We start from the raw sequence: 13052 nt of genomic DNA on the forward strand, positions 1-13052 counted from the left end.
GAAATGTTTTCTAACTGTGAGTGGAAGTCTAAATTACACTGAGCTCAGTGTAATGTCATAAAATGTCTTTACTTAACTGGATACACATAAAATGAGTATTTTTTTATGTGTATACATTTACTGTATATCCTATATTCATCTGCGTTGTTTGGCTAATCTACTTTGGCTGTATAAAACATATCAGAAATATTCTACAGATATTTGTTTTGGTTTGTGTTGATAGTATTATTCATTCATTCATTATCTGTAACCGCTTATCCAATTCAGGGTCGCGGTGGGTCCAGAGCCTACCTGGAATCATTGGGCACAAGGCGGGAATACACCCTGGAGGGGGCGCCAGTCCTTCACGGGGCAACACACACACACATTCACTCACACACTTGGACACTTTGGAGTCGCCAATGCACCTACCAACGTGTGTTTTTGGACTGTGGGAGGAAACCGGAGCACCCGGAGGAAACCCACACGGACACGGGGAGAACACATCAACTCCTCACAGACAGTCACCCAGAGTGGGAATCGAACCCACAACCTCCAGGCCCCTGGAGCTGTGTGACTGTGACACTACCTGCTGCGCCACCGTACCGCCTTGATAGTATTAGTCACTGTTAAATTTAAATTTTATATATATATATTAAATTATATATATAATATATATTATATATTATATATATAATTTAAATTTAACAGTCTTAAATTTAACAATCTTCTAATATTAAAGGAAGATATTGCTGTGAGCTTGGTGTGTTCTCCCTGTGTCCATGTGGGTTTCCTCCAGGTGCTCCAGTTTCCTCCCACAGTCCAAAAACACATGTTGGTAGGTGGATTGGTGACTCAAAAGTGTCCATAGGTGTGAGTGTGTGAGTGAATGTGTGAGTGTACGAAGCCCTGCGAAGGACTGGCGCCCCCTCCAGGGTGTGTTCCCGCCTTGCGCCCAATGATCCCGGGTAGGCTCTGAACCCACTGCAGCCCTGGATAAGGGTTACAGACAATAAATGAATGAATGAATGATATTGCTCTGAAAATTTGACTATATTCAGCCACAAAAATATTAGTAAGTTCGATTCTGATGTTGGATGATAAGACCTGGATCCCCCATAACTCCATAGGCTTGGTCCTCCATAACTCCAGACACAGTTCCAATCCTCCAGCCCAACACCAAAAGGATTTATACTCCTGTAACTATTAACTAACGTTTGGCATTGGGCATGGTAAAGTTCCAGAACATCTCATTTCATATAATATACATTTATGGAGGTTATGCAAGCTGTGTGTACACACCTCAACACTGGTTTTCACAGTGCAAACACCTTAAAATATCTGAATCCGCTAATTACAAAATGTGTCTACCAATCTATGGACACACAGTTAAGTCAATTTTGGGGGAACACTTTAAATCACAGCCCGCTATTTACTGGGTAAGTACAGAGTAAGTACCTGTTAAGTAAACCTTAAGATAAATAAGTACTGAGTAAATAAATGGTAACATACATGTGGTATGACAGTTTATGCAAGTGATTATTACTGTCAGTTTTTATAAATAAGGAATGCAGCTTTTCACTGTAGTTCTGAATGTAATTATTTACAGTGCACATACAGAGAAGGACATGAACAGCTACTTTCTTTACAGGCACTAGCAGAGTTTCATGGTGCTTTGTACACATTAGGTTCAGGACATGTGATTTACCATAATAATCATCTTTACATACTTGTTTTGCCTATATGTGTTAAGACATTAACCAGTGAAGCAGCTTTGCTTAAAGTATGTGGTATCAGGGTAAAATACTCATTCTTGCATGTTTTAAATGGTCAGGGGTTTTATAATTTTTATTCATTTTTTTTATTTAATCTTTAATTTTAATTAAGTTTTATTTACAATGGCAGCCTAGCAAGCAGCAGGAGCTACTCCAATACACATACATACATGTGCATATATACATAAACACACATGAATACATATACATACATACACATACATACATATAGACAATAAAAAAACGATGAAACAAACTTTCAAGTTAGTGTTAAACCAGGTCCAAGAATGAATATAAATCTCCTTAATGTGATTCTTGAAATTAGCAATTGAGATAAAAGATTCCAGTTTGAGAGTTTTTTTTTTTGGAGTGTGTTCCAGGTGCAGTGTATTGTACAGACATCTCACATAGCCTGACATCATCAGCATCAGTTCTCTTGCCTTTGGTTAAGTGAACAAAGAAACGAAACTTAGTGCCTTCTATGAAAAACACAGCACCGATTCCAACCACAAGCTACTGAAGTTAGCCACATTATTCTAAAGAACTGAAAGGATTTGCCTTATAACTTCAATGTAATTTCAACCTGTACCTGCCTGACGTTTATAGACTTAATAAGTGTATGGGTGAATAGAACATAATACTGCTCTATTATTACCCAATAATTTACCACATTCTAGTTGTAATTGTATACCATTAAGTCTGACATATGACCTCGTGTTGTGTGTATTCTATCTTGTAAAGTCCAGTCTAAAAAATTCTTAAACCTGAATGTGTGGTGCTAAACAACTATAGGCTGCATATAACATGTTAAAATGCACTTATATTTGCTAAATTACAAAGTTAAAGCAACATCAGGTAGTATTTTATTTCCCCTTTAAACTTACAGCTTCATAATAATTGTCATACTTCACTGACCTGTGACAGAGAGAATACAACCACTGTTGTTGCTACTCCTGGATCAGCACTATAGAAACTGCACTATGTAATTTTAGCAGGCACCCTCTGCCTTGATTTCAGGACAGTGCTGTAAAACCTTTATTTGTTAGTAAACACTGTATGGACTGGGGAGAGAATGGTAAGCTTTAATGTTAAGGAGGTTTAAATATTATAAAGAGCTTTGAAAAACAGAAAACTATAGGTATTTTCTGTGATATGGCTCTTTAAAAACCGCAGTGCCACGGCTTATAAAAGTGAAAGTGAGCTGGGCTGAGGCTGAATAAACAGAAATATAGTGGCCTCAGCAGATTGTGTCAGGTTCAGTAGACCTGCTCTGGTAAATCTTCCCGGCTGTCATTCAGGAGCAAAGAGCAATAAACTTGAAAACTGGGCAGAGCAACGGTGCCCCAGTTTAAAACTCTGATGACACAGCACTCCATACAAACACACAGCCATGCGGTAGCTCACTCACACATACACACAAACGCACACACGCACAAACACACACAAACACTGCCACAATGTAACCGGAACCCCTACATATCCCAGCCCACCTCAGAGAGTCAGTAAATGAGAGACTGAAAGCGAGAGAGAGATGGGTAGAGAGAGAGAGAGAGAGAGAGAGAGAGAGAGAGGGAAGGAAACTGCTTTTCCAATAATAACCTCAGCTGTTGAAGTGTGGAGAAGCAAAGGCCAGGGGCAGAGGGTAGGGCAGAATGAATGGTGGCAACTTCACCAACATTACTAAAATAAAACCTTCACCCACAGGCTTGGATGTACTTTCATATCATAATGGACATTTACATTATGCAGCTTCTGTAAGCTTCAATAATCCCAACTATAAACCTGTGAAGAAACAACCAGTGCAAGTGGTTATTCCAAGCACTGCTCCAAAATAAGCCATCTCTTATTAAACATGTACTCTTTTAAAAAAGTCTTTTTCTGGAACCTAATCTGGTTCCCTGAAAAAAACCTGCAGAGGATGCTTCATGCCTTGAGTGTATAGTACAGTCAGGTCCTCTTGAACATTTGCAATGGCTCTTCGCACTCACACCCCATCTATAAGAATCTGTATTTAAAGTACCATCAGAGAAACAGAAGAAGTAGTTCCTTCATGGCTGCATAGAATGTTTCAAGAATCTTTATGTACACTTTTTGAAAGGGAACAGTTCACAGAATTTGCATGTCTGTGCATCACGTCCAAGTAATCACTGCCCACCCCAAAATCCCAGAGCTTACCTTCATGTGTGACGCAGCAGTAGGCATCTGTGATGTCTTCATCATGCGTCAGCACATTCTGAGCACAGAGGATAAATACACGCAGCATGAGGAGAGTCCTGACCTGTCCACCACGCTAGCCGAACACAGGCAAAACCTCAGACAACCAGACACAGACTAGCGTCGCTGAAAGACTGTCAGGAGACAGTGGACAGATAGAAGAGATAGAATGAAGGACCTAGAGAAAAGAGGAGCAGTCCCGCAATGGACTGGCTCTGGGACAGCAGTCTGCCAGCGCTGGCACCGCTGCTCTTACTGTCCCACACACACACACTCAGAAACACACACTCTCACACACAGAGCCTGAGAGCATGAGTCATGCAGCCTCTCTCTCCTCTCTCTCTCTCTTTCTCTCTCTCTGTGCGTGTGTGTGTGTGTGTGTGTGTCAGACACGCACACACACTGACCCTTCAATCAGAGAAAAAGTTCTCTTAAAGGCACAGGACACGTACTCCGCAGCTGATTTATAAATAACTTTGCTACATCCCCATTACACCTCAAAGGAAATGCTCAACAAATGTGACCCAGAAACCTGCTTTTGAAACCGCTGTGTCCCAAAGACTTCTAACATGCAAATTCAAATAGCCATGGTTTCTTACACCATAAATCTAAGGAACCAATCAGCTGCAGCTGATCAGCAGAAGTGTTGGAGGAGATCAAAGCAGGCACATATTGCATAATCATAGATCTGTGAAGGTGTAGAGTTACATCTAACCCACTTTTAAGGCATTATGAGATTTTATTTGGAAATAATTTTGAAAATAGTTTATATGGAAATAACTGTCTTTGGGATTTGTGCTTTATAAATAAAATGTATTATTATTATTATTATTATTATTATTATCATTAAATCTGTCATTCTGATTTAAGAGATTAGTTTAAGGAGTTTAATCAATGACTGGAGGAAGAGTAAAAAAAAAAAAGAGAACACAATAACATTTCCATTAGAGACACACAGAGTGGACTTGACAGCCCTAGTTCAGGTTACTCTGCTGTAACATGATCAGGATAATGCAGTAGTCATGTTACTGGAGTTTCCCCTTGACTGGAACATTATCATGGGTCAGGCATGCTAACATTCTTAGCCTGATGGGAATACTCACAGTTGCCCTCACAGTGACACACGGGTTCAACAAAAACAACATTGTCTGTCTGAGCTAGAAACTCTGTGTAGGTGAAAAGTGGGAGTTAGACAAAGAGAGACAAGAAGGAGAATATTCATAAATAACAATCATTTTTCATAGATATGTCCCATTTTTATTAGCTGTTAGGATTTTTGGGTTAGTTTAATACATTGGGTGCATTTAGCTAAAATTGATATTGTTCCTCTCTCAACAAACCTTGAATCTTTCATTTTTTTTTTGACATTGTAATGACAAACTCATTTATGATTGATACTGAGCAAAATGTACCTTGGCGTTTGACGTGAAGAAGTGACCAGCATGTGCTCACATTCATCAGATTAAACAGACAGTTGCACCTTGCAACACGAACATCGCATACTCACAACCAAGCTTACAAGGTTGCTAAAGCTGATAAGACAGGAGAACAAGGCTACAGAACATGGAGCAAGCTCTGTTTCACTTCCTCACGTCAGCGTCAGGAAAAGATAAAACTGTGTGTAACCTTCTCTCAGGGAGTGTGCCCGCTGGTTTCATCCAACAACGCACGCTCTCTCTTACTCTTAATAAATCTTTTTGTTACTTGACACAAGAACTGCCTGTCTGATATTTTCAGGGTAAAAACTTCCACCACAAACTTGGCGTCACGAACAGGATGACCACGTCGCCTCAGTGAGCGGAGGGAGAGGCTCTGAGGACGCTCTTCGCCTGGAGCAGGTGAACCACTACGGGACCTTGCAAAACCAAGGGAAGACCCTGTGGAGAGACCCGACCGCCGACCACTGAGCGCGTGCGTGATCTGAAGAACTAGAAGTGGTGAGTGACCCTACGCTGTTCTCACAGAGAAGTCACAAGACAGATTAGAGAATATCTAACAAAAGTGTATGCTCTGCTAAAGCCCCCTGTAGAAGGGGAAGGAAAATGGCAATCATACTGAGTTAGATCAGAGAATCTCGCTATTTTACGACGGTAAAATAGTTCATCCGCTCTAAGAGGGAGTGGAAAACAGTAAGCAGGTCCGGACCTCCTTGTGATTTTCTCTTGGTTGAGGGAGCCGTGAAAGGGACCAATAAACAGGCTAGTAGAACTGTGTCAAGAGAACAAAATGGGTGGCCACCAGAGTAAGTATATTTATAGGGAGGGGGACTGGACATCAGCTTTGTGCCACGATATGAGAAAACATTACGGCAATGATGTGACCAAGTATATGCCCTACTGGACGCAGGTTTTCGGGTTTCCCCCTCATGGTTCAATGAGTATTAAATTACTGAGTACGTTAAGAAGTAGAATAAAAACAGGCCCAACGGGAAACTTAAAGAGTGATAAGAAATACTGTGAGGAACATAGAGAGGGAATGCTAACTACACTAACCTTTTGGGAAGAGGAAGCAGAGAAGCGGGAGAAAGACCGCACTCGAAATGTACGTAATGATGTCCCTACTAATCAATTGCCTCAGTGTGTATCCAGGAAGGTGGACCCTGACCTCGACTCTGCCCCACCGCGACTTCCCGACCAGAACCCCCCGCCAGCCCCAGCACCGACACCAGCGCCAGCCCCAGCACCGACACCAGTGCCAGCGCCAGCATCGACACCAGCACCAGCACCAGCCCCGACACCCCCTGTCCAAGCACCTGACCGACCAGAGGGGCTGTATTCGGAAGCCAGAGCACTGATGGAGCATCCCCCTGACAACCAGACGAAGCAGCCGCCTCCCTACGCGTCCGCGGATTCAAGCACGGATACAGGAATGTACTCTCCGCCCCATACTAGGTCTGGATCACGCGTCCGCACAGATGGAGATTTTTCACCAATAGGAAGAAAGACAGCGGAACCAGTGCTACATTGCCCAATGGTTGAAGTGGCTGGAGCAAGTGGACCCACTACTGGACAGAAACGGACATAAAAGATATCGCGCAAAGTCTGCTCAACCCCCTGAATGTGGGAGGGTCGCGCGCAGCGGACGAACTGATACCCTTTGTGAATTCGTTTAAACCAACCCAAACGGAATTACGCCGCCTGTACCTCCTTGTTCTCGGATCACAGTTCTCAAAGATCGACCGAGAGTGGGCAAACGGGGACCCAAAAATGGTCAACCCGAGCCTGGACCATGCGGACAATAATGACTATAGAAAGGTCATAACGGATTTACAAGGGAGACTCAAACAAGCTTTTCCTGCAATGGTCAATTCCTCCCGCATCGCCTCGTGTGTCCAGAAGGACGACGAAACAGTGTCAGACTACGTTGCTCGGCTCACCATGGTCCACACTGAAAGCTGTGGATTAGATAAACCAGTGACATTGGCGATCGGAACCACGGACCGCTCCACATGGGAGTCTTACCTGGTCCAAAGCCTCCTGCTGGGTCTGAAGCCTCAGATTCTCGCAGGCGTAAAGACCAAAAAGCAAAGCAGCCCCTGACGATCATCGAGGAGCATGCCAGACACCACGAAACACTACTCCGCGAGCAAGAAAACAAGAGGAACAAGAAAAAGGCGGACGTCCAAGAACAAGCCATGTTAACCATGGTGCAGCAGTTCCAAGCCCAGACCACACGCAGAGGACGTGGGAGAGGCAGAGGAAGAGATCAGAAAAAGAAAGAACGCGACGCGCCTGGAGGACCTGACATGGAGCGACACAATCGATGCTACAACTGCGATAAGCCAGGACATTTAGCGCGCAATTGCCCACAACCACCAAAGAATCCAAAATACCCAACCAGCTGGACACCAGCGGATGGCGAGGAGGAATGACGGGCGGAGGAGGGGAACGAGAACACCAGGGAACACACCGACGCATCAGACAGGGAAGTACAATCACCTTATTTACTTTATCAAACGCAATTGACTAAGAACGCTTTAGATTTGCCTATGGTAACCCTCATTGTAAAAAACAAGCCATTGAAATTTTTAGTAGATAGTGGGGCAGCTCACTCAGTTATTAAAGGGAATGAAATAAATGTGCCACTCACAAACAAATCAATAACGACCATTGGAGCTGGAGGGAGAATGACCAAAGAGCCAGTCTCTGGCCCGCTCCAATGTAGATTGGGAGATAGAAATTTTCAGCACAGTTTCCTGATTTCCATGTGTTGCCCAGTAAACTTACTAGCCAGAGATCTCATGTGTAAACTAAAGTGTAAGCTGGAAAGTACCCCGACGGGATTGTCGGTGGACTTTGCAGAAGAACACCCTGATTTTCAGGGCGTGAGGTACGGATTGGGAGAGCCTCTGTATGTATATGAATGGGAGTTGAAGAGCGGGCATGGAAATCTAGGAGCGATGCTATTAAACGAAGCTAAAGACTTAAATATGGAGACAGCAATGCAGTGGATGCAGCCTGATCAGCTGCATGTCACAGCCACAATAAGTGAAGGGCCAGATAAAGAATTCGAACTAAAGTTCTTTAAGGAAGTGCAGAACGAAGTTATTAGGACTAACACAGTGTACGTGGGCGAAACCCTCGCAGGCGCAACAGTCACCCTAAACAGGGACCAAATTGAGCTGTTTTAAAGTGTACGACTCCATTCCTCATGTGTCGCTGGGAAAGGCTCCGCATAAGGAATGGAAGGACGTGGGTACATGGTTAAACACAGTAGTGTTGAAGGTTACAGACTGGCGTCCTGTGGAGGGACCACTGCCCATCATGCACAGCCGTTGCACAAATATATATAAAATAGTCACACCTTACCTGTTCCATGCGCACAGAGTGGTCACATTGGCAGCAAATGATACACTGTCCATGGTAACAGAGGTAGTTTTGCCAACAGACCTAGCAGATATCCCAGATACCCTCTGGGCAAAAGGTAAAAATGATGTGGGCCTCATTAGGAATTGTGAACCCGTTGTGATAACCCCAAAGAGCACATACAGACCCAAACAGAACCAGTATCCCTTACGGAAGGAGGCACTGGAAGGTATTAGGCCAGTACTCGAGGCACTAAAAGAGGCAGGAGTAATTATCCCATGCCCATCTTCCCCAGTCAGAACACCTATCTTCCCAGTTAAGAAACCAGGGGGAGATAACTGGCGTTTTGTTCAAGATTTGCAGGCTGTAAATGCTGCAGTTCACGCTAGAGCCCCAGAGGTACCCAACCCACACACCATCTTATCATCCATCCCGCCTGACACACAGTGGTACACAGTTGTGGACTTAGCAAACGCTTTTTTTAGCGTTCCAGTGCATCCTGATAGCCAATTCTGGTTTGCTTTCCAATTTGAGGGTAAACCCTACACCTTCACCAGGCTATGTCAGGGATATTGTGTGTCCCCTACCATTTACAACGGAGCGTTGAAACAAAGCTTAGATGGTTTAGTTCTTCCTGAGGGCGTTTCCCTCCTACAGTACGTGGATGACCTGCTTATAGCTGCCCCCACGAGAGAACTTTGTGTTGTAGCATCTCATGACCTCCTGCTGCACTTTTAAGCATCTCTTAAAAAACTGCAATATTGCAAACAGGAAGTGACTTTTCTGGGCCACATCCTGACAGGTACCACCCATACACTGTCAGCAGAACGCTTAAACAACAGAAAACAACAGAACCCATAAACCGCAAACCAAAAAACAAATGCTTTCATTTTTAGGAACTACATCTTACTGTAGAGCGTTTATACCATCTTATGCTCAGGCTGAGGGCCCCTTGCGAAACTTAATACCCACTAAGGGAACTAGCTCTTCCAGACTGGTCTGGACTGCAGAGGCAGAAAAGGCATTCACTAACCTTAAACAAACACTGCAAACTTTTCCAGTTCTAGGAGTCCCCGACCCAGACAAACCCTACCACCAGATGGTGGATGAAAAAGAGGGCTATATGACTTCTGTCCTGTGCCAACAGCACGGACCACACAAACGCCCGATTGCCTATTTTTCTGCAAAATTGGATGCAGTTGCACAGGGACTGCCAGCTTGCCTCCGAGCAGTGGCAGCTGCGGAAAAAGCAGTCTTAGCATAACGGGACATTGTTGCTTACTCTCCACTTACACTCCTAGTACCACATGCAGTTCACAGAATATTGCAGGACCAGAAGGTCTCACACTTGTCGGCGCAGCGATGGCTGAGGTATCACACTACATTGCTAGACATGCCAAACATCACAGTAAAACGCTGCACCTCCCTAAATCCAGCAACCCTGCTCCCTGCGGCCGAGGACGGGGAACCACATGACTGTGTGGCAGTACTGACTGAAACATGCACACCCAGACTAGACCTGAAAGACGAACCTCTCACTAACCCTGATCTTGTTTTGTTTGTAGATGGATCAGCTTCCAGAGACCGACACGGTGTGAATAAGGTTGGATGTGCGGTTGTGACTGCTTCAGAGGTCTTAGTGGCTAAACCCTTGCCATCCACATATTCGGCCCAAGCCGCCGAACTGGTAGCCCTAATCGAGGCATGTAAACTCGCAGAAGGTAAGTCAGCGACAGTTTTCACGGATTCCAGATATGCTTGGGGCGTGGCCTCAGATTTTGCTGCAATCTGGAAACACCGTAAATTCCTGACTAGCAATGGTACACACATTAAACATCACCAGTTAGTGGCCGAACTCCTGGAATCTATCCTACTACCCAAAGAATTAGCTATAGTTAAGTGTGCGGCTCACCAAAAGGGAACTGATTACATCACCAAGGGTAATGCAAAGGCAGACCTTGCTGCGAAAGCAGCAGCACTCAAACCCCACATCCAAGCCTCCGCTATTCCTGTGACTAACCTTACCGTATCTCTTGCAGATATCCAGTCTTCAGCCACGGCAGCTGAAATAAGGAGGTGGAAACAAGACAAGTGTTCACTGACCCCACAAGGTTGGATGCATGCGCCAACAAACAAACCCTGCCTACCCAAAGCATACGCGAGAGGCCTGATTAAGATTGTACATGGGCGTAGCCACATGTCCAAAGGGGGGATAGTGGACACTTTGAGAAAGCAGTGGTACGCTCCAGGCCTCACGAACTTAACCCAAAAATTTTGTTCTCAGTGTCTGATATGCGCACAACACTCTGCGAAAGCAGCACATGCGCAAACTTCTACAGCGGGCCACCCGCCCGCAACAGAACCATTCCAGCACTGGCAAATTGATTTTGTAGAACTGACTCAGGCAGAGGGAAAGAAATACATGTTGGTTTGCATATGTATGTTCAGCAAGTGGACGGAAGCTTTTCCCACAGGGAGACACCCGACAAGCATGTTACACAGTAGGACCAAGAGGGACCTACCTGACACAAACACACATAAGTGGGTAAGTAAGACCTGGATTACAGCTGACACCAAAGTCCCATGGGACCATCGCATCTGGGGAGGGGGAGCGAAGGTTTGGCAACAAGTTTTTCCGTGGGTAGGCCTAGGCGAGGTGCGAGATCATGTAGAAAGAAATCGATACGCCCTTCTTCGACTTATCAATGCTACTGCGACAATGGGAGAAGGGACAAAGACAGAACTGGCCGCTCTGTGTGATATGGTTCTCCAGCATCGCCTGACGTTAGACTTACTCAATGCAGCCCAAGGGGGCGTGTGCAAAATAATCGGTACTACTTGCTGCACATACATCCCGGATGAAGGACAAGACCATGGCAAGATTGCGGAAGCCCTAAGAAACCTAACTGCACTACAGAGATACGTAGAAGACGCCACTCGGGGCGCCAAACCAACTGGGTGGCTCGAATAGTTGACTGCCCTGTGGGGGCTGCTGACCGTGGTCCTGCCCATGCTGATAGGGCTTTTCTTCATCATACTGTTAATCCCATGTATGCTTTCCCATTGTTCCTCTCTCCTCCTCCACTCTTTCTCTCTCCAGCAGAATCAGCTGACTTACATCGCAACACTGCCCCTCCCGGACGAGGATGCCTTGGAGTTGGGAGACCTGTTCGATGGACCACCTGTTTCTGTTTAATAAAACACTCGCTTATGTTCACATGTGCATAGTGAATTTGTAGAAATACGCTTACTCATATACAATGCAGCGCACGCGATTGCCTAGTAAAATTCAGCGACAAGCTGACTTAGGACGCTTACACCATATTATCATAGCCATGTCTAGTGGGACTGTTTTAAGGTAAATTTTGATAGTATCATAGGGGGGATTGTAATGACAAACTCATTTATGATTGATACTGAGCAAAATGTACCTTGGCGTTTGACGTGAAGAAGTGACCAGCATGTGCTCACATTCATCAGATTAAACAGACAGTTGCACCTTGCAACACGAACATCGCGTACTCACAACCAAGCTTACAAGGTTGCTAAAGCTGATAAGACAGGAGAACAAGGCTACAGAACATGGAGCAAGCTCTGTTTCACTTCCTCACATCAGCGTCAGGAAAAGATAAAACTGTGTGTAACCTTCTCTCAGGGAGTGTGCCCGCTGGTTTCATCCAACAACGCACGCTCTCTCTTACTCTTAATAAATCTTTTTGCTACTTGACACAAGAACTGCCTGTCTGATATTTTCAGGGTAAAAACTTCCACCACAACATATTGTAAAAAGGCCATCTGATACATTTGCTATGCATGTCCTGATGAATGGACCAATAGAAATAACCCAAATTTCCTTTTTAAATGTCTTCTCACAGTAGGAATGTTTTTGCCTTCTCTTAGACAGTTACCATTTGGGAGGCATTAGGATTTATTCCAACAGTGATGAGGTAAAGTATTTCCAGTTCAGCATCACGGTGGGTCCAGAGCCTACCTGGAATCATTGGGCGCAAGGCAGGAATACACCCTGGAGGGGGCGCCAGTCCTTCACAGGGCAAAACACACACACACGGACAATTTTGAATCACCAATCCACCTACCAACGTGTGTTTTTGGACTGTGGGAGGAAACCTACTCGAACACAGGAAGAACACACCAACTACCTGCTGCGCCACCGTGCCGCATTTATTTTCAATTCAAAATGACTTTACAAAGTGACTAGTACAAAGTTGCCAAAGCCCAAACATTAAATGGTGTCAATAAACATTGTGTTTTAACACTG

The 13052-nt window shown here is 44.6% G+C and overlaps 1 protein-coding gene across 2 annotated transcripts; it reads left to right on the forward strand.

The window, feature by feature from the left end:
* The first annotated feature begins 5621 nt into the window (after window positions 1-5621).
* Window positions 5622-12494, forward strand: LOC136707668 (uncharacterized). 2 transcript variants are annotated; one of them, XM_066681873.1, is made up of 3 exons: window positions 5622-5905; window positions 6546-10494; window positions 10813-12494. In XM_066681873.1, the coding sequence occupies exons 2-3, from the start codon at window positions 10167-10169 to the stop codon at window positions 11742-11744; spliced, it is 1260 nt and encodes a 419-aa protein (XP_066537970.1). In that variant the 5' UTR covers window positions 5622-5905; window positions 6546-10166; the 3' UTR covers window positions 11745-12494. The 2 variants fall into 2 exon arrangements, with proteins under 2 accessions (XP_066537970.1, XP_066537969.1); XM_066681872.1 differs by having other exon boundaries at window positions 5622-10494.
* Window positions 12495-13052: the final 558 nt, after the last annotated feature.

The sequence above is a fragment of the Hoplias malabaricus genome, chromosome 9, assembly GCF_029633855.1.
Source record: "Hoplias malabaricus isolate fHopMal1 chromosome 9, fHopMal1.hap1, whole genome shotgun sequence".
NCBI lineage: Eukaryota > Metazoa > Chordata > Actinopteri > Characiformes > Erythrinidae > Hoplias > Hoplias malabaricus.

What these genes read in the sequence shown, in the direction of transcription:
- LOC136707668 (XM_066681872.1), top strand. Translation starts at nt 10,167, where the DNA reads ATGCCAAACATCACAGTAAAACGCTGCACCTCCCTAAATCCAGCAACC. An exon ending in GGCATGTAAACTCGCAGAAG is followed by an intron (nt 10,495 to 10,812) that starts GTAAGTCAGCGA and finishes TATCTCTTGCAG; the next exon opens with ATATCCAGTCTTCAGCCACG.